The sequence below is a fragment of the Octodon degus genome, unplaced genomic scaffold, assembly GCF_000260255.1.
Source record: "Octodon degus isolate 3935 unplaced genomic scaffold, OctDeg1.0 scaffold00027, whole genome shotgun sequence".
NCBI classification, from domain to species: domain Eukaryota; kingdom Metazoa; phylum Chordata; class Mammalia; order Rodentia; family Octodontidae; genus Octodon; species Octodon degus.
The window spans coordinates 7,236,375-7,263,090 of NW_004524603.1; the positions used below are offsets into that span (position 1 = coordinate 7,236,375).

The 26,716-nt window shown below is 45.5% G+C and overlaps 1 protein-coding gene and 2 pseudogenes across 1 annotated transcript in view; 1 reads left to right on the forward strand and 2 right to left on the reverse strand.

The window, feature by feature from the left end:
- Nucleotides 1-12,507: 12,507 nt before the first annotated feature.
- Cntnap2 (contactin associated protein like 2) overlaps nt 12,508-26,716 on the reverse strand; it is a 1,699,165-nt gene continuing 1,684,956 nt past the window's right edge. The window contains 2 exon segments of the mRNA XM_012514194.2: nt 12,508-13,869; nt 17,834-17,914. Of these exon segments, the coding sequence (XP_012369648.1) occupies nt 13,670-13,869; nt 17,834-17,914 (281 nt within the window). The 3' untranslated portion in view covers nt 12,508-13,669.
- Nucleotides 19,725-21,319, reverse strand: LOC101583749 (annotated as a pseudogene).
- Nucleotides 25,807-26,716, forward strand: LOC101583355 (annotated as a pseudogene).

The following is a 26,716-nucleotide window of genomic DNA, read 5'->3' on the forward strand; positions in this document are numbered from 1 at the left end:
TAAGGTTAGAATTCAATTAAGCCAAAAGCGCTTCTTGCTAAACTGTTGAGAGAAAACACTACATAACTTGTATCTTTTTTTTTGAGTAGCATTTGGGAAAGAAGAATATAGAAATTTGTAGATATAACTGGCTCTCATGTCCAGCACATAGGGCCTTTTAGGAAGCCCCTCCCAGTCCACTTCTCGGTCCAAGAAGTCTATATTTGTAATCCCAAAAATATGCTATTGGAATTACACCAAATTAATTCTAATCTACCACTCCCAGTGTAACCCAAGGTGAAAATAAAGACACTAAAGCATATTTATGATTATGGGGAGCCCAGGGGCCCTAAGTTCAGCCATGAGGGTGGCTTTCTGGAACAATGAGGCTGACTCAGGGCTACATCTTGGTTATATTCACTCATGACGGAGGATGGCTTGAGGACGGATGCCTGGGAATTGTGGGAAGTAGGCGAATACTATGAGCTGGGCTAGGTAGGCGGCCCACATTTACCTCTGTCATATGCAGAAAAAGAAATTTGCATTATACTATAGAGATACTTTCTAATGTTTTGGGGTCTGATGCTTCAGCTCTAATGTGTAGTCTTGCAAGCCCCAGGAAGACATAGGCTGTATCTCAAGGCTCAATCCCAGCTGACACCTTGGAGCACTGGCTCTTCGACCTGTCTCAACCTGGCTCATGATAAAGAGCAGCAGGTAGGGGTTATCAGGGAAACACGCGTACCATCTTCAAAGACTACTAGCAGCACCTCAGCTAGGCCAATATGCATTGCTTAAGGCCAGTTGAAGGGATAAGGAAAAGTCCTAGCCAGCTCTGTCCATATCAGTATGTGGAAATGGAGTCAGGCTCAGCCAAAATGGGGACGATTGCTCTTCTTTCAAGGAGAGCTGCTCAGGTGGCCCTGCACAGAGCCCAAGATCAAGAGGCCTGAAGAACCCCAGTGCCTGCTGCTCTTGACATCAGCCTGCACCTACAGCAGGTGACTTAGGACATGTCGGGCCTGAGCAGCAATGTGCAGGTTGGTGCAGCCTACGTTTAGGCAGCCACTGCTATTTTACTTAGTATGAATTTTGTGGAATTTTCCTGCACAATTTCAGAGCTGGGGGTGACAAAAGAGGTGCCAACAGAGGGGTCTGAAATACTGAGAGAAACATGAGGATGTTGCAGGGTGTCTGGGAACTCAGGTCCCTGGGAAGTTCTGCTCCACTGGTGGTCTTGTTTCCTAGCCTTGGGTCATTATCCACCAAATATGCCCTATACTGATTGCATAGATTTTCCTAATTTATCAGAAAAATGTGTGATGTCCTTTTATGATGCTCCAGCTCATTTATCTTCTAGAAACTAACAGCAAAATCCCCCAGTGTTCATCTCTTGGCTGGGCTTTCTTCTGGGCCCAGTTGGTTTACACTTGAGTGGTGGCTGTGTAGAAAAGTGACCCCAAATGCTGCCTGAGGGGTGATGTGCTCAGTTTGCAGAGAGAACCACCTTCTCTTGGCTTCTTGACTCCTTGAAAGAGTCAAGGTTCTCCCGAGGAGCAGAACCGGTGGGACAGCTGGATGGGACAAGGTTCAACAGGAGGAAGTGGCTGTAGCAGCCCTGGCCCTGGAGGGGAGCCTGTGAGCCCAGGGGGCTGTGGTGTGAGGTCAGGCTCGGAAGCAGCAGCTCGAGGCCCGGGAAGGGCCAGCGTTTCCTCTCCTTTTCCTCCTTCAGCAAGACAGTAGGTTTGAGACTTTATAAGGGTAGAGAATGATTTGCCTTCAGGGAGGGAAGATGAGTTTAGTATTTGTGAGGTGGAACAGGATTCCAGTGGAAACAGTGACAATAGGATTCTGACTCATTCAGTGAAGAAATTTGGGATTTCAAAGGAAAAATGAATTTCAGACTGTGCAGGTTCCAAATTAGAGGTCTGTGGGGGCTGAGAGGGGACTAACATGGGACAGAGGGCAAAGGCTCAGCTCCTAGAGAGCTGCCATCAAATAAGCAAAGTCCCTTTGTGGTCTACTTAGTGGCAGGGTTTTTTTTTTTTTTCTTCTTTCTTTCAGTTTTGTGCTTTTGCTTGGAGATTTTGCTATATAACATGGCCCCAGGCCTGTGGCTGAAATGCTTCCTGGTGTCCCCGGCATACAGGGGCTGTGGTATTGCTCCCAGGGAACCAGCAGGGAGCACTGAGCTCCTCATTAACGGGCCAACATGTGCATTAAATAAGGTCTCGCGATACCGCAGTGCACATAACTGAAGGCAATGGACGGATCTAGTCCCAGAGCATTAGTTTAGTTCTTGCTAATTTAGTGTGCAAGTAAGAAAACACAACTGCCCCCATTAATGACAATCTCAGGGTTCAGTTTGTACATGCGGACTGCAGAAGTGAGCATGTCGAGATGTAGTTTGATTTATTTATTCATTTTTTTTTGCGGAGCCGGGGATTGAACTCAGGCCCTTGTGCTTGCCAGGGAAGCGCTTTTTCTACTGAGCCATCTCCCTGGCCCCTTCAATATGTAGTTTGAAAAGCAACTGTAAATCCTTTCTGACAATGTTTGATCATTTAAAAAAATATATTTATTTGGTTGTTGCAGGGTCTCACTATGCAACTCTGACTCATAGTGATCCGTCTGATTTCATCTTGCCCAGCGCTGGGATTATAGGCATGTGCCACTGCGCTCAGACTGTGGCCAGCTCAGCCTGCCCTGGGGCAGGGCTGGCACTGCATGTGGTGCCAGGGATTGAACTGCCCTCTGTGTGCTTGCCTAAGCTTGCCTAAGCAGGCGCTTTAGTCCGCTGAGCTATCTTGCCTGGTCCTTGATCAAAATAGTTACTCACATGTGCCCTGTTCCTGGATCTGTCCAACAGGCCTGGTAATCCCTGTCCAATCAGGTTGCAGGAAAATGTACGTGAAGGTTTTCTGACCAATAGTTTGAGCGCCCTAGAAATCCAAAGCTTTTGACGATTTTGACCACATGGGCCAAATACAGCGTTTCAAGGGACAACTATTTTACTTTCTGTTTAAATCCATTAGCCTTTACGTTTGTTTGAGAATGGTTTGATATGGACAAATTTACAGGGTCAGTTCATAAGAAGAATAACAAAGTAACTTTTCTAGTACTGTTTTCCTGAATTACAGGCTAAGACCTAAGGATACAGAGGCCCTGGGGGGGTCTCTGGATATTTTATACTGTCTTCAGGGATGGCACGGTTAGTACATTTAGAGTACGATGACTCTAAATGTACTATAGTGAAGAATGTCCAGGTGTGTTTGTAAACAAAGAATCCTTCAGCTCACTTGCTTATGTCAATCTGGCTAAGAAAGCTGAGCCAAATGGTACCTTTTTCAATTGGATCATCCCTACTGGTCATAGAGGAGGATGAGATCAACTGGATGTGGAACTCTGGAGACCCTACTCGTGCTCCTTTTCTTGGTCATGTTTTCATTGTGGACCAGGCCTCACAAATGCTATACCCAGAAGAAGGAAGCTGCGGGGCTCCCCCAGAGGGTAGCCAGGGACTGCAGGTTTGGGGAGGCTGGGGCCTTCCCCTCCTGCCAGAACTTTACATGTGGCTTGGTGATCTCAGGCCCACTTCCGAGACTGCCAGAGGACAGAGTGGTGGTGTTGTCACTGCTCAACCTCAGGTTCTTATGCTCGGTTCAGACAAAAGTCATGATTCAGCAAAGTGAAGCTCTACTCTTGGTCCTGATGTCACCTCATGTTTCCAGATAGTGCTGGATGCCAGCAGCTCCTGCTGGTCACTGCCCCTGCCGGCCACTGCTGTCCAATGCCAGTTTATGCTGACCACCATAGGTTGACTCTGCTGGGAGCTGGTCTCTGCTGCCATCTTTGTTGGCTTCTGGTCCCTGGACCTTTTCTAAGAACTAAATCATGAGCAGGTTTACAGGACACCAAAGCAGGTCTTTATTTTAGCAGGGCCTGTGAGGCAGCACTCCAGGCTCAGCACATGCAGGCCCCCTCCTAGACCAACCCCAGAAGCCTGTGGGAGTCAGCTCATTCAGCAGCTGTAGGCCTGTGATTGGGCCAAGTACAGGCCGGTGATGGGCTCAGCACAGCCTCAGCTGTCATGGCAGCCATCTTGTAAGGGAGGGGCCAAACCAGGGAACCTTGTAGAAGACTAGCTGTGGAGGTTGCCTCCTTCCCTGATCGTAGTCACACCAAGGTGAACTTTCCTTCTTCAAGAAGGCAGCAGCAACTTCTGAAGCGGCAGGAGTCAGGGAGGGGCCATGCGCTGACAGTTGAGCTGCTCCTGTGTTGGAGGACAGGGGACTAGGTGGCCCGGAAGACACTGAGGCCAGTTGTCCCATGGTGGGGCCCTCCCATGGCCCTGAAGTTGCGAAGGGCTCCTGTAGATGAGGAAGGGAGTTGAAGAGTGGGCCGAGAGGGGGGATTTTGGGACGATCCCATTCCCCCTTGTGGTGCCTGGTGCAGGCTTGCTTGAGGCAGGTTGCAACCCGAGTCTTCAGCCAATCCCCTTCCTCAAGGAAGTTTCTCTTCCTGCAACTCCAAAGGGTCACCCTACAGCTGGTAAGAACAGGAAGTGCGATGACGTTTTTAAAAGCCTGAACTCATCTATAGAGTTACTCGGCATCTGCGGTCCCCTTCTCCACTTTCAGAGCTGGTGTCATCTCCAGGGAAGTGTTCTTCGGAGCTTCTGTCAGGGGTCGGGCTCAGGGATGCCCATTGCTGGAGCCACGTTCCCAAGCAACGTTGTCACACATCCCAGTGTCTGCTATTTGTTCTTTGTTCTCAGTTGTCCCAGAAAATAGTCATTTTCCTGAGAACAATAAATAAATATTTTGCCCCTAGATCAGTCCCAGAATGCACAAGGCACCAAGTCAAGAAACTTTGCTGCAGAACCAAATCGGATTCCGCTTCACTCTCTCTGTGGGCTTCGTGCTTCTAAGAAGATTCACATTGACTCATTTTTCTTTCCCATATGTCCTGGACTCATATTTTACAACACCAGACGGGGTTACTAATTAAACTTCAGAGTTTGCTCCAGCAGGGCTTAAACTGAGATGGCAATGACGGGCCTGGCAGCCATCAACATATCTGTTAGGTTTGTAATGATTGAAAGCAAACGCTATGTTTACCGCTTGGTATAAAAGTGACAGAGCCCTGAAAATGTAATTTAGAGGAGTGATAACTTGATCACTCACAAATATATTGCTGAAACTTCTTGAATTTTTTAACAAAGCCCAGAGCGTGCTTCTAGCAAGATCTGTGATTGAGCCAGAAACATTTTATTTACAATGAGGTAAATAATAAGTGACATCTGCCTACTGGCCCAGCTTCAGAAATGTCACTCCCCCATCAAAAGTGCTGTTTTGGCTCTGCAAGATATTAATGAAAAAAAATCATATTTTATATTTGATGTGTGTTATTCCATCTGTGATCAGAGCAGGGGCCATTAGCAAAGTCCTGTGCAGGAGGAGGAGTTTTCTTGCGACAATAAACACTAATGGTGAGGCACTCTCTTCCTTTCTGGGTCAAACCTTCCTTTGCCTGCGTGTGCATATTGATCGATCGATTGATTGGCTGATGGATTGTATTAAGGACTGCATTTCTTTCCGGACAGCCACGCAGTTGCGCTCTGCGCTCCCCCATTTATTTATCGTGCTATTTGCCAAAGGAAGCAGCACTTGTGTTCTCTTTCTCCATCTGTCTCTCTGTCCTTGTCCACCTACAGCTGCTACTTCTCTGAGAACCCCGCCTGACCCTCCCTCTGACGTGAGCAAGCTCTTTGAGGTCGCTGTGCTCAGAGTTCGTGCTGCAACTTGGGAGCGTCATCACCGGGGCGGCCGGGCCTTCTTTCCCTCCTCTTCATGCCGCCTGCCTCTCTGGGCCTGGGACGCCGGGCTCCTTCTGGTCAGTGTCCAGCCGCACTGTCCTGACACAGAACCTCATCACCTGTCATGGGGTCGCATCACCAGGTTCAATTCCTGCCTAGAAAGTACTCAGTGTTTCCTTGCAAATAAGCTAGCTATGTGAGAGCAGGGGCATGTCCCTCTTGCCCGCTTGTGTTGGAAATAAGGCCAAGCATACGGGAGGTGCTTGCAAACTCTTCCCCCTTTCCTTCCTTGGATGGGGATTGAGCCTGGGCCCCGACTCTGAGCTGTTTCTCAGCCCTTTCTAAATTTTTTTCTTTTGAGACAGAGTCTTGCTAAATTACTCAGGCTGGGGTCCAACTTTTGATCCTCTTGCTCTTGCCTCCCAGAGTAATCCTACAGGCATGTGCCACCCCATGTGGCTGTAAATTTTTATTACATGAATTAATTCTGTTATCTTGATTGCAAATTCATGTGGTGAAGTGATATAGATATAATCCTAATTATTTTTGGAAGATAATTATATATATGTATATGTACTTACCTGAGATACTTCTTACTAGCTGTAATTGAGATATTTTTCCATTTGTACCTGGCTGTATTTTATTTTTTTTCTGGCTTCAGTGGTTGGTCCTAATCTTGATATTTTAGGCCTTAAGGGACAAGCTTTCCCTCACTCTGTGGGTCCCTTTCATGACATAAATACTGCTCTTGTATATCATTGTAGCTGTTGCCTTTTTAGACTTAAAAAAGTTATCTTCCAACTCCCCATATGTGTACACCTAAGTTCATTTCTCAGTTTTTTTTTTTTTTTTCTTTTTAGACAGGATCTCACTGTGTAGTTCAGGCTGGCCTTGAACTTGTGGTAATCCTCCTGCCTCAGCCTCCTCAGTACTTGGGTTACAGGTGTGCATCATCAGGCCTGGCTCATCTGTCAGTTTTCGTTGTATCCTATCTTAAGTCTTATAATTCTGTTCATGTTTTTATTTATTTATTTTTGCGGAACCAGGATTTGAACTCAGGCCCTTGTGCTTGCCGGGGAAGCACTTATTCCACTGAGCCATCCCCTCGGCCCCTTGAGTTCATGTTTTTAGAAGAAACAGCTTTCTCAGGCTTCAGATCCGGGACATGAAAGTTTGTTTCTTTGGTGAAGACTTGACAGAAGAATTGATTTACTTCCTATCCTGCGGGATTCGCTTACCTTGTGCACCTGCAGGCGATGAATGAAGATGAATGGAAAGACTGTGTCCTCGGGGTAGAGAAGAAACCTTCATCCTTACTCTGGCAACATTCCTCTGAGCTGCAGCTCTTTGCAGAATTTTGGGTGTTTTGGGGAGGAGGGTCTTCTGGCCGTGAGGCATCTGGGCATTCAGGGATGAGCCTAGGACGGCTGCGGTGGAACTTGTGGCTTGGGAGCATGCGTGCATATGCTAATGATTTCCTGTATGATACTTAGCTTCCAGGTGTGGGTTCATTTGGGAGGACCGGAACGGCTTCTCGCAAAGTAACAGCACCCTTTCCTCTTTTCTGTACTTTGATAACCTATCATGCCACATCCTTTCTTTCTTTTTTAAAATGTATTTAGTACAGGGTCTACAGGGTCTCACTACACAGATTGGACTCCTAGTGATCCTCCTGTTTTCGGCCTCCCATGCGCTGGGATTGCAGGCGCATGCCACCACGCCCAGTCTCAATCCCCATCTCATCGCATCCCAGGGGTGGGGCCGGCATGGCAGGCAGGGATTGAACCCTTGTCCCTGCATCTGCCTGAGCAGGCGATTTAGTCCGCTGAGCTATCTGGCTGGCTCTCATGGCACATCCCAACTGACAAAGTGTGAAATTATAATGTACTTCTCTCCTACAACTCTGTCCTACTGTGCACCTCGTACATGACAATGTCTCTGCCGTGAAACTTCCATTTCCATGTGTACAGGTTTGCGGTCGGTGGCACCGGGAAAGCCAGCAAATGGGCTGTGACCCGGAAGCTCTTGCTGGGGCTATGAAGCCCTCCACCGGTCAGCCCATCTTTTTGAAATTGGCTATCAACTTCTATGGTGTGCATTTCCTTTTCTCAAGGGACTTGATGTCCTTCTCCGGGCATCTGTGGGGTCCCATTTACAAAGCAGCACCGTGACAAACGATCTCACTGCATAATGCTTTCTAAATGTGCTGGAGTGCTGTTGTGATTGACTGACCCGAGGGGTTGATAAAGAACAGAGAGCCGGGGTTCGGTGGGGTGGAGGGGTGAGGGGTGGCTTTTACGTGGAACCCACGCTTGTTTCGTATACATCTAGATACCCCAAAGTGAGACTTAATTAAAGGAAAGGGCTTTGCAGCTCAGAGAGTGGGATCAAGAGCCAAGCTCTTAATGTGGACGCACTTGGAAAGATTCCCGCCCCCTGCTGTGTCCTGCGCCCTTCTTACCTAGCTCAGTGGCCTGGATCCATTTACCTATTACCCAGTACAACTCTCCCACTTCAGAACAGGATCACAATGTGTTCCGCCGGCCACTTTATTCACAGTCTATTAAATGGTGTGTAAATTAATCCAAAAGATGGAACGGTAGCCATTAAGCTATTTTAGAAGAACAGGACTGGGAAGATATATGTGGCAACAAAAGGTTACTCCCTGGGTATCTCCAAATAAGACCTGTCTTTGAGGATTGATCCTGTTCCTGCAGTTTTTGGGAAGTTCACTTTCCCGGCTGACCTGCTACAGTGCGTGGAACTGACTGGGGCTGAAGGTGACTTCTTAGAGCCCCCAGGGGTACAAAACACGAAGAATCACTTTTAGGGTAATTAAAACTAGTTTGAATTTTTTATTGTATCAATCTGGCTTCTAATATAACTTTAGATAAATGAAAGACATTCACAAAGAATAATAGGCATACATACATAATTTCCCTCTTTCATTCTAGTTTACATGCTGTTGCTTTTAGAGAGTGAAATTTTGTGTTGTTTCCCAGGGGTGGGGTCCTTCCCCGCTGCAAGGGAAGAAGGCTCAGCCCAGCTTCCCTCGACTCTAACCTCTGCTGCAGTCTCTCCGCTCGCTGAGAACAACTGGCAAAAGAAAGCTTTGAGTTGGGGACACTGAGGGGTGGTTCTTGGCCTGCTGGGGAGGAATCCCCATTCTTCTCAGTTTCCCCGGAAGCCAGCAGTAACCTCTTGTAAATCAACTGAGCCCCAGAATTGGCCCAGACCCCATGAGCAGGACCAGAAGTAAAACCTGTAAATATGGGTCTTTACCTGTGCTCCTTTAGGTCTTTGTTACCCTGCGCTGATCTTTGCTCCGTAGGAGATACCAGAAGACTTGTCCCCAGGCTTCTCCCATTTCAGTGACCGTGAGCTTAATTAAGTACTGCTGGCATGGAGTGCAGTTTAGAGTTACCAGCATCCCTAGGAAGGGTCAGGGGCTGCAGGCACAGAGCGGCTGGGCCACAGGAAAATGTCACTTTGCTACTTCGCGGTGGATGTCTTATAAATGTAACTGCCTGGCGTGGGCACGTGTAAGGCTACGTAAGGTGCACTGTAGGTCACGGCCAGGTGGGAATTCAGGGCTTGATGAACGCAAAAAACATGCCGATTGGTTCATGCTTTGGGTGGGAGGATGGATTGGCTCCCTGGAAGTTACCTGGTGAATAACCTAGCGATGCTCTGTAAGTTTTCATGCTCACGTTCCCAGATGGGGACACTTGTTTTCTTTTGGTATGGCTTGGCGACCACAAGCCAGCAGGTCAGTCTCCTCTGACCATGGCCTCTGTACTTGGATTTTGAAGTCCTCTGCGGCTAGGATTCAGTGGAACCTCACAACTGTCTTACAACATAGGCAAAAGTGGCTCCATCTTAAACATAGGTGAGGAGGGACAAGAATTCAACTTGGTCACGCTCTCTTATTGTGTGGAAGGGAGAAAGGCTTTGAACTCGGCCAGCTGGCTCTCGGGGTCTACTTTTATCAACTTTTATTTTTTGTGGAACTGGGGATTGAACTCAGGCCCTTGTGCTTGCCAGGCAAGTGCTTATTCTACTGAGCCATCTCACTGGTCCCCAACATCATTTTAAAAAGGAGGTACCCATTGACTTTTAGCCCCAAGCCACTGTGGACACGGTTGTTGGCTTTCTCACTTATGTCAGGGTCAGGTGGTTCGCCTGGGAGGAGCGATTCTGGGACCTATTGTTGGCTGGCTGACTCCAGGTTTTAATAACTGCGGCCTTTCTTTTTGAAACTGCCTGATGGGATGGAGAAAGGAAAAGAAAAGTGTTAAGAGGTTCCTATCTGGTGTTGACTGTTTGAAAGTGTGAGATGTAAAGGGGCTACGAGTGTTAGGGAACGGGATGAGGTGGTGGAGGGAGAAAAAGAAGACTGGAGAAGAACAGATCCTATCAGGGAAGGAAATAGAGGTTGCTTCCTGACACTTCCTAACGCCTTCCTTTGCGTATGGGCTCCCTGAAGCACCCTCTGGAGTTTGGGTCTGCCTTGGACTCTCAGCCAGTGGGGCAGCTGTTGGACAGATGTTTAACAGGAACATTAAGGTCCATTCTTTGGCTCATGCCAGGGCTTTCTCTGGTGCCTCTGGATTCCTGCTCCTGTTATGAGGATCTGCTTGTTTGTCAGTGTAGCACAGCAGCAAATTTCTACCACAAGCCCTCTAAACCCTGTTCCCAGCTCTCTATTAAAAACTTTCACACTATCTTTTTCAGCAGTTGGTTGAAAGTAAGGATACATATATTCTTAAATACGAAGATGTGCCAGAGCATCGTATTACTAGTAAAATGCGTTCTACCTCGTGGACTAGTGTCCTTAATCTCTACAGAATCTGCATTTTGAGAACATAGAATGACACAAACTTTCAGTCAGTCCAAGTCCACACCTCTTGGCTTCTTGAAAGAACATAGATGCTTGCCTTCACAGAGAAGATGCTTTGGGCACCGAGACCCTACAGAAGCTGTCAGTGTTCACTAAAATTTTAAAACATCCTCTTGGTTTTGTAGAAAGAGACCTCCGCTCGCCTGTTTCTGCTTAGTTGATTGGAATATAAGGTGTCAAGATCTGGGAGGAGGGCGGTCTGGATGACAGTATTGGGTCAGATCATGGTGAGTGACGTTCCCTTGGGCTAAGCTGGTGAGGAGGGAATTGGAAAAATGGGCCATTACATCGTCTTCACATCATGAAGTCAGTTACCACTTGGGGTGTACAGGATGTGGCCTTTGTAAACAGGTGTGGGGATTTGGGTAATATCCAAGGTTCCCCTAAGAGACCAAGATTTCCAGCGCTCCCTCGGCAGTTTAGCCTGCCATTTGTGGTCTGCCTGGTGGCCGCTCTGTGACCCCTACAAACTCGGCATGGCTGTGCCTGCGTCCTAATGGGTGGCGGTGTGGGAGCAACACAGCCCCTGATGTCGCCCAGTGTCTGGGGGGTGCAAATTTGGTTCAGCCTTGCTGTGCATCTTTTGTGGCAGGAAGGAGGAAGGAAGAGAAGGGAGAGAAAGAAAAGGTGAGACCGTTTCCACACCAGGGCCTGTTTTAGGTGGTTGTGATCCCCTAATTGTTTTGGAGAGAAAGGAAAAGAACAGCGATAATGCATAAGGAATATGACAAGTGTCCCTCTGGTATTATCTGTTAAGTATGAAAGTCATACTGTAAAGTAGGCTTAAAAAATCAGAAATCCATAATCTTCACCATAATGCTTGAAATTTGTTTTTTTTTTTTTCAATTTGATAATACATAAAAAACCCCAAATAGTAATTGTCTTGAAATGAAATAGTTTTGGCTTTCAGTATGTCATTTTTACATATCACATTATCCTGATATTTAGTCACATCGATTCTCTCTCCACTTTAAATGTATTTTATGGGAGAATGGTCACGACTTCTTAAGATTAAAGCTACTCATGAGAATGAGGTGAAGAAGCTACCGGGTGAGGGTGTCAGGATTCCCTTCTCGGTTACTTTGGCTTGAAGGGGAAGGGATGGGTTCACTATCCTGCGGAGCATGTCAGGTACAGGTGCCCTGGCGCATCGGCGGCTCTGGATAAGGTTTCCAGGACCAAGAAGACCGAGATCCTTCAATAAATTAGACATAAGGAAAAATCCTGAAAAGTATGTCTACGGAATCCCAACATTCTCCATGTTATTGAGCCAGGCCATCAGCAAAGGAGCATCCGTAACTTGCTAACCTCATCTCAACCCTTCCAAGAAGAGAAAGAAAGCTCATCGAAAACTCCTCAATATGTTGGAGTCTACAAAATTTTTAAAAAAGTTTTTAAGTGGAAGAAGCCTGGAGTGGAGTCTAGTGATCATAAGTAGTAGTCATTCTAGAAATAAATTTGGTGGTTTTTAAAAAAATGGATGAATTAAATACTTTTTTTTGGATAGTCCAGTAGGAAAAGTTGTCTCCATTTTATATAGATTCTATTATTTTTAAGTGAGATCAGTGAGTGATTGGTTGGAATAAATTGCCCGAGGCTCCTGATTAAGCTAAGAGGTGTGACTGTTTAGAATGTCATTCTTTGAGAAGCACCGATCAATTTCCAGATTTTTTTTTTTTTTTTTTTTTTGCGGTACCAGGGATTGAACTCAGGACCTTGCACTTGCCAGGCAAGTACTTATTCTACTGAGTTATCTCCCCGGCCCAATTTCCAGATTTGTGATGAACTTGGGATTCAAAGGTGCCTATCACTGAAGTCCTCTGAATCGTGGCGGTGTCTCTTTTGGGTAGAATGACACATGGTGTGGCTGATTTAAAACATGGCAGTGTCCCTCATATGATTCCAGACCAAGGCCCGTAATAACTAGGCTTTACTGTACGGTGACAGAGGGCTCTGTCTGCTGGGATTTTATCCCAGGGGCATAAACCTTTGAGATTTAAAGCAAAATAACAAGCGCAACCTAAGTTGTGTGGACACTAGTTTGCTACAAGTATAAAAGAAACAGAGGAAACAGATCGTACTGTCTCGCTCTAATTCTCTATTGAGGTGCATGTACATAGATAATGTCATCCAGCGTACTGCAGATAAAGATGAGAGGAAAGTGTTTTGTAACAGCTGGTCACCATGGCCTTGTAGCTGATAGTTACAGATAGTAAATAGATCTAAGACTACACCCATGGAACAATAATGTAGACTTCAGAGAAAATAAGGAAAGCCAACAGCCCCAGTATAGGTTTGTTACTTCTCCCGGCCCTTTCACGCCTCTCTCCAGCTGTGTCGGTTACAACGCTGCTGTCGCAGGCTTCAGTACACACTCTTCCATCAACAGCTGGCGCCAGGCCCTGCTTGAGGTCTCGCTGTAAACTGGCACATAGTTTCTTCCCGCCCCTTTCTTCTTTTTCCAACTTATAGGACACCGAAAGAAATATTCCATGAACACAAACTAATTCCTACAACAGCCTGTTAAAAGTTGACTCTATGCAAAAGGAAGAGGACGTTGGAGGCCGCAGGGACGCGCTTCAGTTTTTCTCAAGAAAAAATATCCACGTTCTAAGGGCTCTTAAAAATGTAGAAAATTTGCCCTGTTACCACGGGTTTTCCAAACACCTCTAAACACGCACAAAAGAAGACAGAATTTACCTACAAATTTCAACCATTGCTTGGACTCTAAAAGCATGTTTTGTATTATTTTGTTTTGATACGGAAGGAGGGGAACTCAGCTATAAAGAAATATTAAAAAGTTCTTGTTTGTGTGTGGTGGTCAGTCTCAGGAACGTTCCCGTGCTTGCTTGCCTTCTCCAGCTTGTGCTGATACTTTAAGGATGTGCTCAGGAGTGTAAAGCAGGGTGCTCTTGGCCCTTTTCCCTCCTCCCTGGGGCCCCCTCCCTATCCCACAGCCAGGCAGCCACCCCTCAAATGAGCCATTCCTTTTTGCTCTCGTCAATGGTCTCTGTGAAGTTGGGGTCGTTGTTCATGATGGCGGCATCCGCGCTCTCAGCTGACTCGGCGCCCTTGGCCTCGTTGGTGTGGTAGGTGCCCTTGTGACGGAACATGTACCGGATGAGGAAGACCAGGGTGCACAGGATGGTGAAGATGACCACAGCGATGACCCCTGGGGCACAGGGAGGAGAAGGCGTTAGACAGGCCACTTCGCCCAGCTCCCTCACGTGCGGTTGTGTCTCCCGCACAGGACAGCAACTACCACCCACACAGCCTCTGCTTCTGGCCACAGACAGGGCCTGGGACTCAGAGGAGCACCTTGTCTCCCGGCCCAAAGGAACTAAAATACTGGACACAGTGTGTGAAATGCTCTCAGGCATTGGGCATATATACTTTCCACGGTTTTCTAACTGGCAGCCATTTCTTGACAGCAGGGTAGGAGAGGATAGGAAAAACCCCACAGTGAGTGTGCTCCCCAGGCCAGGAGGTGGGGCAGGCAGAGAGAAAGTTGTGCCCAGAAAGAGCTTCCATACTCTGTCTCTTGGAATCTGTGACGAATGCTAATATGTGCAGGTACAGGGTAAAATTCCATGAGGCCAGGCTAAGAACAACAGTGTAGCAGTGACAAGGACATTTGCAGAGCTCACAATGAGCTGGGAGACGTTCATGTTATAGCCCGCCGCAGCTGTGAGACCTCGCGGCACGCTTTGCTAAAGTAGACCAAGAGGAAACTTACTCTGGATTTACCCTCAAGTAACTTTAAAAGAAGACTACAAAATACCAAGCTGCAAGTGACTTAATTCCTTGCTGGAACAAACCTCAGTATTCATTAAAGGAAGACAATAAAACCTCCAGGCTTAGTGGGACCTTAACAATGTCTAGCTTTAAAAAAAAAAATTTCATCAAGTATGCAAAGAGGAGAAAAGGAGGGAGTTGTCACTCAACTAGGAGACAAATCGGATAATTAGAAGGATATTCAGAAATGACAGAGATAATGGAGCCAGTAGATAAGAACTTATGCGAACACTACGCATCAGTAAGCCGGAATAGCTGTATCAGTAAGAGACAAAGGAAAAGGTTATTAGATGCAATCAAGAACAATGTCCATTTTGTATCTGTGTATTCAAAGAGGTTGGGATAGATACATAGTTGCATTCTCTTAATGAATAGAATGATTTGTTCTAATGGTGTTTGTAAATAGGATCACAAGTCCGCATCTTGTACAGCAATTAACCACTAAGAAGAATATATGCAGTGTATTATTTGTTGAAACTGTCCTTCCGATTTGATTTGAAACTGTCTCATTGCTGTTTGTCAATAAAACTTTGAAAAAAAATAAAAAAAAATAAAAGAACACTTTACAATGGCAAAACAGCTCTTCCCGAGGAGATCCTGGCGTCAAGTGTGTGCACAGCCACTACAGCTTGCTAAGGGAAGTAAACGCTGACGGCCCAGGAGGGTTTGGGCAACTGACAATTATCGTTGGATAGCTCAACATGCTTCAGTTATAATTGATAGCATGATAAAAGAAAACCAGTAGGAATGTCTGGGCTGGACAACCCAAGTCAAATTTGCTCATAAACCATCGGTTTGGGGGAAACATGCACAGTACCTATGTCTGACAAAGGACTTGTATCTAGACTAGTAACCAAAAAGTCAAACAATTTTTATTTTAAAGATGGAGCAAGATTTCAATAGCCACTTCATTTACTTTATAGCACTGAGCACATGAAATTATGCTCAACATTACCAGGGATCAGATAATGCCCATTAAAAGCACAGAGATACAGGTAACACTACTGTAAGGAGCATATGCTGTGTCAACTTGAGAAGCTTAACTAAGTGGCTCAGTGGGGGCCGGAGGCCTCCTGTGGTAAATATTCTGAGCCATGAGGCGGTGGGGTACCCTCTTTATATTCAAAGCTCTTTTTTTTTTGCCAGCTCAGTCTGCCCTGGGGGCGGGGATGGTACAGCATGTGGTGCAGGGAATTGAACCACAGTCCCTGTGCTTGCCTATGCTTGCCTAAGCAGGCACTTTAGACCACTGAGCTATCTCGCCAGCCAAGCCTCCTTATAATATAATGTAGCGGAGGAAAAAGAGGTTTGCTCCCCTTTTGCTCCTGCTGCTTTTGCTGTCTTCTGCCGCCTTGAACTGCTGCCCCGGTGCTGCCACCCAGCCTTGAGCCAGCTCCTTATGGACTGAAGCCTCCACAAGCCATGAGCTAAGTAAGCCTTTCCTTCCTTAATTTTGGGTGTCAGCTACTTTGTCCCAGCAATGAGAAAAAATTAACCGAGACAACTCTTCAGCCACAGGAATGGCTAAACAAGAAGGCTGATAATACCAAGAGCTGATGAGATTGTGGGGGCAACTTGACCTCTCAGATATGGATTATGTGATGCAAATGGTTTGAAAAACTATGTGGCAATTTTTTAATAAAGTTTAATATTCCCTATGTATAACACCAGGAATGAAGAAGAGTAATTAAAATTTTTTTTTTCTCATAAGACTTTCACAAGAATATTCATAGCAGCTTTATTCCTAACAGCCCAAATCTGGAAACAAACCAACAAATTATCAACAGGTAAGTGGATAAAACAAATGATAGCAGTCCATTCAGTGGAATACAACTTGGCAGGAAAAGTAAATTGATTATGGATGGATGCGTCAGTGCTGCCGGAGCTCAGACACATGCAGGGCAAAAAGGCGCAAGCAATAAGATTCCATGCTGCAAGAGCAACATTCTATGATTCCAGTTATGAAACTCGAAAGGAGCCAGAACTGAGGTACAGTGACAAGAAACAAATGGAGAGGCTCCTTTGGTTGGGAGCAAGACAAGAGGCAAGGGGAGGATGAATTCCCTCAGGGAATCTTTCTGGTATGATGAGAAGGTTCTGCACACTGCGGGGGTGGCTAGGGTGATGCGTCTGTCCAGAGTCATTGGTCTGTTGCGCTTACTGGGGCATACTATGCTTGGACTAAGGTGATTTTTAGAAGGATTTTTTTTTTTTCTCCGAATGCCTTTAGGGCAGGTTTGGCTGGTTTGAGTTCTGGGGATCAAACCACAGCAACCTGACTGGGACTAAGTTGATTTTTAAAAGGCAAAAAGCAACAAGGATAGAGTCCTTCATGAGCTTGTACCTGAGTGTTGGCCCATGTAAAGAAAGCATCTTATGACTATATTTTAATTGTATAGTCTTATATATTTCTTATAGGTGTCTGCTTTCTTCTTGTGAAAAGAAGCATTTTGGTTAAGCCATGTCGATGGGCTGAGTTTAAAGTTCTTCATTATGCTGACAGTATTAGCTATACTCAGAGAGGCAAGAATCATCTTTTTCCCCCCATTTATGTATTCGGTACAGGGTCTCACTATGTAGCTTGGACTCGTAGTGATCCTCCTGTTTTCAGCCTCCCCAGCGCTAGGATTACAGGCCTGTGCCACCATGCCCAGTCTGTGGCTGGCCCAGCCTGCCCTGGGGGTGGGGCTGGCACGGCGTGTGGATTGAACTGTGGTGCCTGCACTTGCCAAAGCAGGAGCTTAGTCCCCGGAGCTATCTCGCAGGCCCAGAATCATCTTTTTGAACTTAGAAGAAGGGACGGAAACAGGCACTGGGTGGCAGCACCTCTACACTGATCCACACACTAGGATTTCTGGTGGGAGAGTCAGGCTTTTCTCCAGCTGTCCATGGTGAGAAGAAGAAACTGGACTATTTCAAGTGTTCTGGCTTATTAACTTTCTGATAAATATAATAAGGTACCTGAAACCAGACTGGAAAATTCTTCCACTTTTTTATAATAAGCTTCTTGGAACATTTGGCATATGTAGATGCCAGTGAACTGTGGAGGTGATAATGACATATCCTAGCTGTTGCCACTACTGCTGACCTAAATATTCAGACTCTGGCTGGCTTACTGTGATCGCATCTGTTTTCAAAGGTCAGCATGAAAGAGTAGCCAGGTTCTGCTAATCACAGGTTCTCCGCATTGTATTTCACAACCTTACGCCATATTTCAATAATAAGATGAATAACATAAGAATACAGACAGTTCTTTTCTTCCCCAGGCTATGATATGATTGAAAGGCATTACTTTCCACAAGCGAAGAGCCACATGGAAGCCCATTTCATACGTCACCTACCTCCAATGATGGCTGAGTTCCTGTTGACTCCATTTCTTATAGCCTGGCCTTGTCCTGGGTTGTACGGAAAATCAGCACTGGCTGTACAGAAAGAAAAGAAGTCAAGTATATTACTAATCTCAGATAATATTTTTTTAAAAAATCTATGTATTTGGTACAGGGTCTCACTATGCAGCTCGGACTCGTAGTGATCCTCATGTTTTCAGCTTCCCCAGTGCTGGGATTACAGGTGTGCACCACCACACCTGATCTCAGTGGCTGGCTCAGTGCTGTGCAGCATGTGGTAGCACAGATTGAACCCCGTTCCTTGCACTTGCCTAAGCAGGCACTTAGTCTGCTGGACTATCTTGCTAGTCCTAATTTCAGATAATCTGATGCACCTCTTTCTTCACACAACTCTCAGCCAATTCTTGTTTCCCCAAATGAAAACTCCATTTCAGATGGACTTGCTTTGCCGTTGTCTCTGATGGGAATCCCAGAAGCCTTTCCTCCTGTTCTTACAGTTCCTCTCTGCACAAAGCTTAGGTCTTCACCCTAAGTAAAACCTAACTGGAAAATAAGCCCTAGCTGGTTGTCACCACAGTGATGGCCAGTGTCATGTAGATTATACCATGCTATTCTTTTACTCTGTAATGGCAGGTAAGGCCAGGATGCGCTGATTTGGGTTAGCGTTTTTGATCTTTAGTGTTCAAAGTTGTTAGGTGTTTTGGGGACACTGAGTAGGTCCACATAAGGGCTCAACTGGGGGAACACTAGAGAATCCCAGGATGACCTCTGCTGACTTGTTCTGTGCTGCTGATAGACAACTTTACTTTTAGAATACCCCCAGCCCTTGGTATCTGCCAGGATTGGTTTTAGCACAGTCCACCCCTTGGACTATGAATATCTCTGTATGTGTGCTTATGTAACCCGGGCACAAAGACCCTTTACATATCCTCCTGCATATTTCAGTAATCCCTGGATTCCTTGCAATACCTAACACACTGTAGATGGCACATAAATAGTCATCATACAGCATTGCTTAAAGGAGAGTGAAAGAATCTGTACAGACATAACTGTTTGTGACTATTTTTGGTCTGACGGTAGTAGAGCCTGCAGCGGCAGGATCTGTAGATACAGAGGGCTGCTTGTCTCACTACCTTCTGTTGGCCTCCAGTCTCCTCCCTACCCACCTTCTTTCCACTCACCTCACAGTGGGTGGCACTGGCTATGTCTGCAGCTGAACTCTGGACAGCCAACAGCATGAGCTTAAAAAGTAATCATTTGTTTAAACCAATATTTTCACATGGCTCTCATAAAACACTCTACACTTCAGGAATTTGTAAAGGGGGAATGCTTCATAGATGCTGAGAAGACTGTGAGTGGCCTAACAAGTTTCTGTTTCTTTGTCCATTACAAAACTTGAGATCCACTGTGCTAAACTTAGCTGCTTTAAGGTGCAGAAATCTTAAGCACACATGGAGTGTACAGGTGCTGACGTGTTTGTGTTGGGCAGCAGAGCCTCTGCAATCACCCACACAGCTCACTGTGATGGCAAGGCTGTTTGGGGCCCGTGGGGGCTCAGTGTGAGAAGCTATGTTAAATCCTCATAGGTCCAGCTTCCTTTAAGTGCAAAACACTGGGTAGCAATGATGGGTGGCACCAACTTGGTGTATACAGTACTTTGAAGGTAGATACTTAGCATAATTAAAAGTATATGCACCAAGAAAATAGATTGCTATGACTCAGGGGAAAACTCAATAGAGCCTCAGTTTTGTTTTCTTTTTTTAAAAAATCATTTTGCTTTAATGTGTACATGGTACTCATTCTCAAAGTTTATACAGTGTATGACATACCAAAACACTGTAGCAGTTTGCCTTAAATGTTAAGAAAATCCATATAAAAGGATGAATTATATATAATCTCTGCTGAAGTCATAAGCATCATTCTCTTTGGTCTTTTCATCCAAGATAATGAGATCTTGTAGGTAGTTCACCTGCAATACTAGATTCCTCTGGCAGTGCCTCCTCTTTTGTCTCTTCTATATGGGCCATATCTGAGATCTTTTACTTCTTTTTGTCATCCTCTCTTTCCTCTTGTTTCTTCTCTCTCCTCTGTTTTGGTAATTCCTGCATGTCTTTCTCCTCCATTATTCCATTTGTCAGACCCAAAGACCAGAAAAGTGTGCTACTGGCTGAACAAGGCCCTGGATGACTTGCATGCTATGTGCATTGTTCTTTTCCAGTTCTTCCAGATTAAAGTCCCCTTTCATGTCTGCCACAATACTTCCATTAAAATGTGAAGAAAGAGTCCAGGATGCAGGGGGCTGGCAATAGTAACCTAATGAAGCACCTGTCCACTCGGACCACAGCAGTTTGGCAGCACATTCAACGTTTGGGCTTCCACCTTTTTGGTGCAGACCTCTTCTTTGAGCAAGATTAGTAAAACATTCCAGAGAATTCTCATAGTCTGGGACATTGTATTTTAGAACTACCTGTCTAGCATCAGCCTGGGACAGGGTGGCACTGGCAGCCTCCAGTGGCTTTACCACCTAACTACTTGCTGGACTCCACAGAGCAAGGGCCATGGAGGAGTTACTGTCTATGACTGTGATTGCGATCTGTTTGTCCAAGGGAACAGCCTGCATACTCCTTGTACGCCCCATGCATATATCAACATTACATACTCGTTTGTACTTAAAGCTATTAGTAACGCTGCTTTTCCCCACATTTGGGAACCCAATTACTCCTACCTGGACAGGCTTGCCGTAAGTCTCCTGAAAGCCTCCAACTTTACGAAGACACTCTTTGCCAAAGCAGAAACTACTTTTCATTGAGACAGCTTTCCTCTTTACCTTCACCTTGCTTATTCTCTCTTTATCCTTAAGATTTGTCAAGGCTTTGAACACTACGGTTGGCAATTCTTTTGTCAAATAATTCAGCCAATTCTCCAAATTCTCCTTTGGTATTAGATCTGATTTATTTAATATGAGTACCAGCTTTTTATGTCCACTCTTTACAGTCACCTCTTCTACCTGAGGACATCTGCAACCAAGAGGATCTTTGGCATCTAATCCCTCCAGTAAAATATCTGAGGCCTCAATCACCTTTGTAAGTTCCTGACAATGTGCTGCCTTTGGATTCTGTTCGGTCAGCTTGGCTCTCTTAGTTTTGCTTTGTCCAAGTTCCTCCACACATTCAATGTTAGATGGCTCATCAGCAGGGTCAGTTTCAAGTTTTGTTTTCTTGTCTTGTTCCTTCTGCCTATCAAGTTTCTGTTGCAGTTTTAGTTCTTCAGGCTGCTGTTTTCTTAGCTCAGCTTCCCAAAGAAGTGCCTCCTTAAAAGGAGCACTATTAGGAATTCCTGGGTGTTTCCTAGACTTCTCATGACCTCCTTTTTTGGCTCCTTCCTCAACTTTTGATGGTGCTCTCGAACCTTTTTCTGGATTTTATACCATTTATGGCAAGTCATGCGTTTACTTGCTTTCTTTAACTTTGGCCATTTCATGCTGACTGGGGAGACAGCAGGCCACACAGCAGCAGGAACAAGGTGACTCAGCGGGCCAACTAGGACTCAGTTTTCTAAGATGAATCTATTCCCAGCTAGAGATATCCAAGAATCTCTAGGACAATGGCCAAACTGAGTAGAGCCCTTTCTCTTTTGCTGAGAAATCTAGCAGCTGTCATCCCAGTACTCCGGGAGGCTGAGGCAGTACAATCACAAATGTGAGTCCAGCCCTGGCAACATAATGACTTAACTGGTCCCTGTCTCAAAAAGGAGGAGGAGCTGGGATATAGCATAGTTGGAAGGTCCCAGGTTCGATCACCAACACAGGAAGAAAAAAAAGTAGCTACCAAAAAGGGAGATTTCATATTCTACCAGCATTTGCAATTTAACTCTTTTTCTCCTCCATTTGATATTCTTTCTCAGGACTAGAGGAATTATTCTTTCCTAGATGGATAAATTCCAGATTATTTCAATCATTCGAATTTGATGACTGGTTAAAACCACAGACTGCAAGAAACGATGCAAATGAGAGGAGATTTAACTCTGATTCCTCAGGACTTTCGATTGTCTCCTAAGTCTGTAATTGGTGAATGCAGAAGAGGCCTTTGGGGTTATTTATTTGTTTTAACTATTGTGAACCTGGGTAGTTTGGGAAACAGTAAAGTACGGGCTGGCTGGCTGCTCCCCTCTTATCTTACACTCTTATTCTCCTCTGAGATTTTTTGGGCTAGACAGCATGGCTACATACAAATTCCAAATTCCAAATATCAGCCCAAAGAGGCAAAGATCTTTTATTCATAGGCTTATTGCCTGATATTAAAGTGGTCATACATTTATCCTATGTGAATACAAGTGACTTACATAGAAACATAGCCGGAAGAAAACTTCCGACTTTAAACCTGAGTCTTCACTCCAGAGATGTACTATTTAACAGCTGTGGCATACCTTTTCACTTTGTAGAAGCAGAACATAGTAGTGTGTGTCCGATTCTACATATAGGTGATAAAACGTAAAGCAGGCTAACAGTTGTGTTCCCGTGAATTTTCCTGGCCCCATGTGCCCTGTTCACTGCATGCATCATTGAACAGTTTGGTTTCTACAGTGAAAGTTACTTACTAGGGATTGTTTGAATTAAGAATTTTCTCGGGCTGGCGAAATAGCTCAGTGGTCTAAAGCGCCTGCTTAGGCAAACTTAGGCTAGTGCAGGGACTACAGTTCAATCTCCGGTACCACGTGCTGCACCAGCCCTGGCTCCTGGGGTGGGCTGAGCTGGCCACAAAAAAAGAAAAGAAAATTTCTCCATTCGCAGGACATGGCATGACTCACGTAACCATGAGGCGGGAAGACTGACTTACTGATGCACATAATTTCCTGTCCCTGGACCCCCTTCACAGACTCAGAGCCACTTTTCAAGGATGAAAGCGTGTATCCCCTCCGCCCATCTCATTGGCATTTTCCAGGCTTTTTTTTTAAAAATTTTATTTATTTATTGTGTGTGTGTGGGTGGGTGGCCAGCTCAGCCCACCAGGGGGCGGGCTGGCTGGCATGTGGTGCTGGGGGATTGAACCGTGGTCCCTGTGCTTTGCTAAGCTTGTTCTAAGTAGGTGCTTTAGACCACTGAGCCATCTCACCAGCCCCTTTCCAGGCTTTTTGATGCTGTGATCACTCTTCTCCTCTGATCGTTATTTAGTCCATGTCCTTCTAAAAAGTTATCGAATGTGAGGGGGCCTTATTTCTCATCCCTTTTTGAGAAATGCAGAAAGCTCTTGACCTCCTTTAAATAATATGAATCTACAAAATGATGAAGTATGGTGGCAGAATGTCCCCATGGTGGTTTTCTTGTTATTTTACGGTGTGATACTCATAATCCTATGCACGCTTGGCTTTGCTGCCTCAGGTAATACAGCGAGGGGACCACAGCGTGGTTTCTCTCTGCTCCAAAGTCTGCTTTCAGATACGACATCCTTGGCCACAAGACTGAAGAAAAACACACCTCTGCATCTTGGGGTCTCTGCCCAGGTCCTGTTAGTCATTGAGTAATGGAAAAAGTGACCTGAGATGACACAGGAGGATGACAGGAACCAGAGGAGGACATTAAAAACATCCCAGGATGCCTCTGTTGTGAATCCAAGCCCCTTGACCCCTTGGCATGGGAAAGGAGGCCTCCTGCGGGCTGAATTCCTCTCTTGTGTCTTCCTTATTGGGACCACTTGTTCAACTCAGTCTTCCGGGTACAGCAGATTGGTTCTGGCCAACATGTTTCTGGTCCTCCAGGTGCTGCTTTCTTCCTGGACACTTGGCTAGCCTTTCCTCTCACTGTCCATCAGCTCTTATCTGCTTGCTGAAGATATCCTCCACACCCTAAGATTAAGTGGTTAAAACCCTCTTTAGTGGCTATAATCTTAATTCTTGTAACTCCTTTCGTGGTAGCTGTCCTCTGAGAAGCAAGGGTCAATCTTAATTCTATGTGCAATTCCAGACAATAATAGTACAGTGCAAAGGGCAAAATGGATATTCAACAACTGAAAAGTCATTCTAGGAAGGATTGTGTAAACAGTTATGTCATATCTTCAATAACAGTTTTTCACGCTGGCAAGATTTGAAAGGTCTGCTGCATACTCTGAACTGAAATCTCAAAGCAAGGCATGATTCTGACTCTTTCCAACAGAAGAGAGGAAAGTCTTAAATGTAGAAAAGATATTCATGATTCTTGTCCCCTTTACTTGGATATTGTTAGAAAACCATTAGTGGGAAACCCTCAGGTCAACAGGAACACTTACAAAATTCAAGGGCAGAATTCTTTTTTTTTTTTTTTTTTTTCCCACCAACATCCTGTTTTCATAGCTCTAGTTTATAACCTATGCTTGGTTGTCTTAATGCATGTGAATGCTCTCTCCCTTGAGGCAAACCTATTTTATTCTGGCAATCAGAGTAATTGCTATTTTAATAGATATATTTTATTGTAGCTGTCCCTCCCCTGGGCACCAACATTCTCTTGGAAATGCATCAAGAGAAGATGGTGACAAGAAATGTGGCTGAGACAGAGAGGGCCAGGCTCACTCATGACCTTTGTCTATTCTGCTGTTAATTCCCAAGTTCCCCTACTCAATTTATTGGGAGAGACGAGCAATTTTAGGGGTCTTACAATATCAAAGAATCTATATTTTTAGAAATATTGTGAGTGGATCCAAATTTGGAGTGTTAATTTAATTAATTTATTTCTTGGCAGAACCAGGGATTGAACTGAGGCCCTTGTGCTTGCCAGGCAAGCGCTTATTCTCCTGAGCCATCTCCCCGGCCCCCATGGGGTATTAATTTAAAATAGGCTCAATAGCTGTTAACAAATCTCAAGCCTAGACTTGCATCAGATACACAGTACACGTTTCTTCCGGTCCCCGAATGGTGATAATCACCAAGCCTGGCGCCGTTCCAGCTCGGGGTGAGTTTCTCATGGAAGTGCACGTGTTTCTGGGCATTTCGCTCACTCATATCCTCCTGGCTTGGTCATGTCCAGTAGTAGAGTCACAGACCACGTTTCCTTGCAACTTCCAGGGGCTGGCTCTCTGCCCCCGCTCCGTCCAGCACAGGCCAGGCAGGGCACGTTTCTGGAGGAACTGATGACGGGAGATCCTTCTTCTAGGAGCAGAGTAGTACACAGCCTGGCTAAGTCATCGGAGCCTGTCACGTCTGCACCACAGATCGGGTCCTCGCCCACTCACGCCTAGTGGCACCCACCCTGTGATGCATGACCATCTTCCCACTGTCCTTGTCTTCCACCTGAGAAACAATCTGAGTTTCCTACTTGTGCACTTTCTCATTTCCCTTTCTTCTATTTTCAGGCTGGGAAAAAGCCCAGGAAATTACCACCAAGCATATTTTGTTAGAGCAGGCCTAGTAGAAGTTGCTCCCGATAGTCATATAGCTGTAGGATATAGGAGGACAGCCATGGCACTCTTCCACCCACCCCAAGGGACAGAAAATGTGATTGTGTTAGTCCATTTCTAAAAGCATTTCCCTCTTCCCTCTACCGCTTGGAAGACCTTATCACAAAAGCAAGATAGCAGTCTCATTGCACCCCCACAACTGTGTGCTGGGCGGGGCTGAGCATGGGGTCCCTAGCCCAGCTCCTCTCTTCTCTGCTTTCTGGCTGTCTGGGGTGCCCAGCTCTCTACTGCCAGGCCTTTCCACCATGCTGTTTCTGCTTTGATGCCAGCTTGCCATGGACTTACCCCTTGGAAACCATAAGCCACATAATGCTCTCCTCTGATACATTGTGGCTATTAAATATTTTGACCCAGCAGTGGGACAACTGACCAATACAAGCTCTAAATTCTAGGATTACATGAAAGAATTAATGGCTTGCACTCTACTTTCTTCACACCTCAAACTCTCTAGTTTCCTGTCCAAATCTAACATTCTATAACATAGCACAACTTTCAAAAGCAAAGTTTCAGTCTGGCAGTGGTGCCTAGAGCGGCTGAGACAAGATGGGTCAGAGTCAGAGTGGTGGCCAAGGTCCTGGAGGTGGTAAGCAGGATGACAAGGATAAGAAAAAGAAATATGAACCTCCTGTACCAACCAGAGTGGGGAAAAAGAAAACAAAAGGACCAGCTGCTGCCAGCAAACTGCCACTGGTGACACCTCACACTCAGTGCCATTTAAAACTACTCAAGTTAGAATTAAAGACTATCTTCTCACGGAGGAAGAATTTATTAGAAATCAGGAACAAATGAAACCATTAGAAGAGAAGCAAGAGGAGGCAAGGACAAAGGTAGATGATCTGAGGGGGACCCCAATGTCAGTAGGAACCTTGGAAGAGATCACTGATGACAATCATGCCATCGTGTCGACATCTGTGGACTCAGAACACTATGTCAGTATCCCTTCATTTGTGGACAAGGATCTGCTGGAACTAGGCTGCTCAGTCCTACTCAATCACAAGGTGCATGCTGTGATGGGGGTGCTGATGGATGACACAGATCCTCTAGTCACAGTGATGAAGGTGGAAAAGGCCCCTCAGGAAACCTATGCTGACATTGGTGGGTTGGACACCAAATCCAGGAAATTAAGGAGTCTGTGGAGCTTCCTCCCACCCATCCTGAATACTATGAAGAGAAGGGTATAAAGCCCCCTATGGGGGTCATTCTCTATGGTTCTCCCAGCACAGGTAAAACCTTGTTAGCCAAAGCAGCAGCAAACCAAACTTCGGCCACTTTCTTGAGAGTGGTTGGCTCTGCACTTACTCAGAAGTACCTGGGTGATGGGCCCAAACTTGTATGGGAATTATTTCAAGTTGGTGAAGAACATGTGCCATCTATTGTATTTATTGATGAAATCAACACCATTGGGAACAAAAGATAGGATTCAAACTCTGGAGGTGAGAGAGAAATTCAGTGA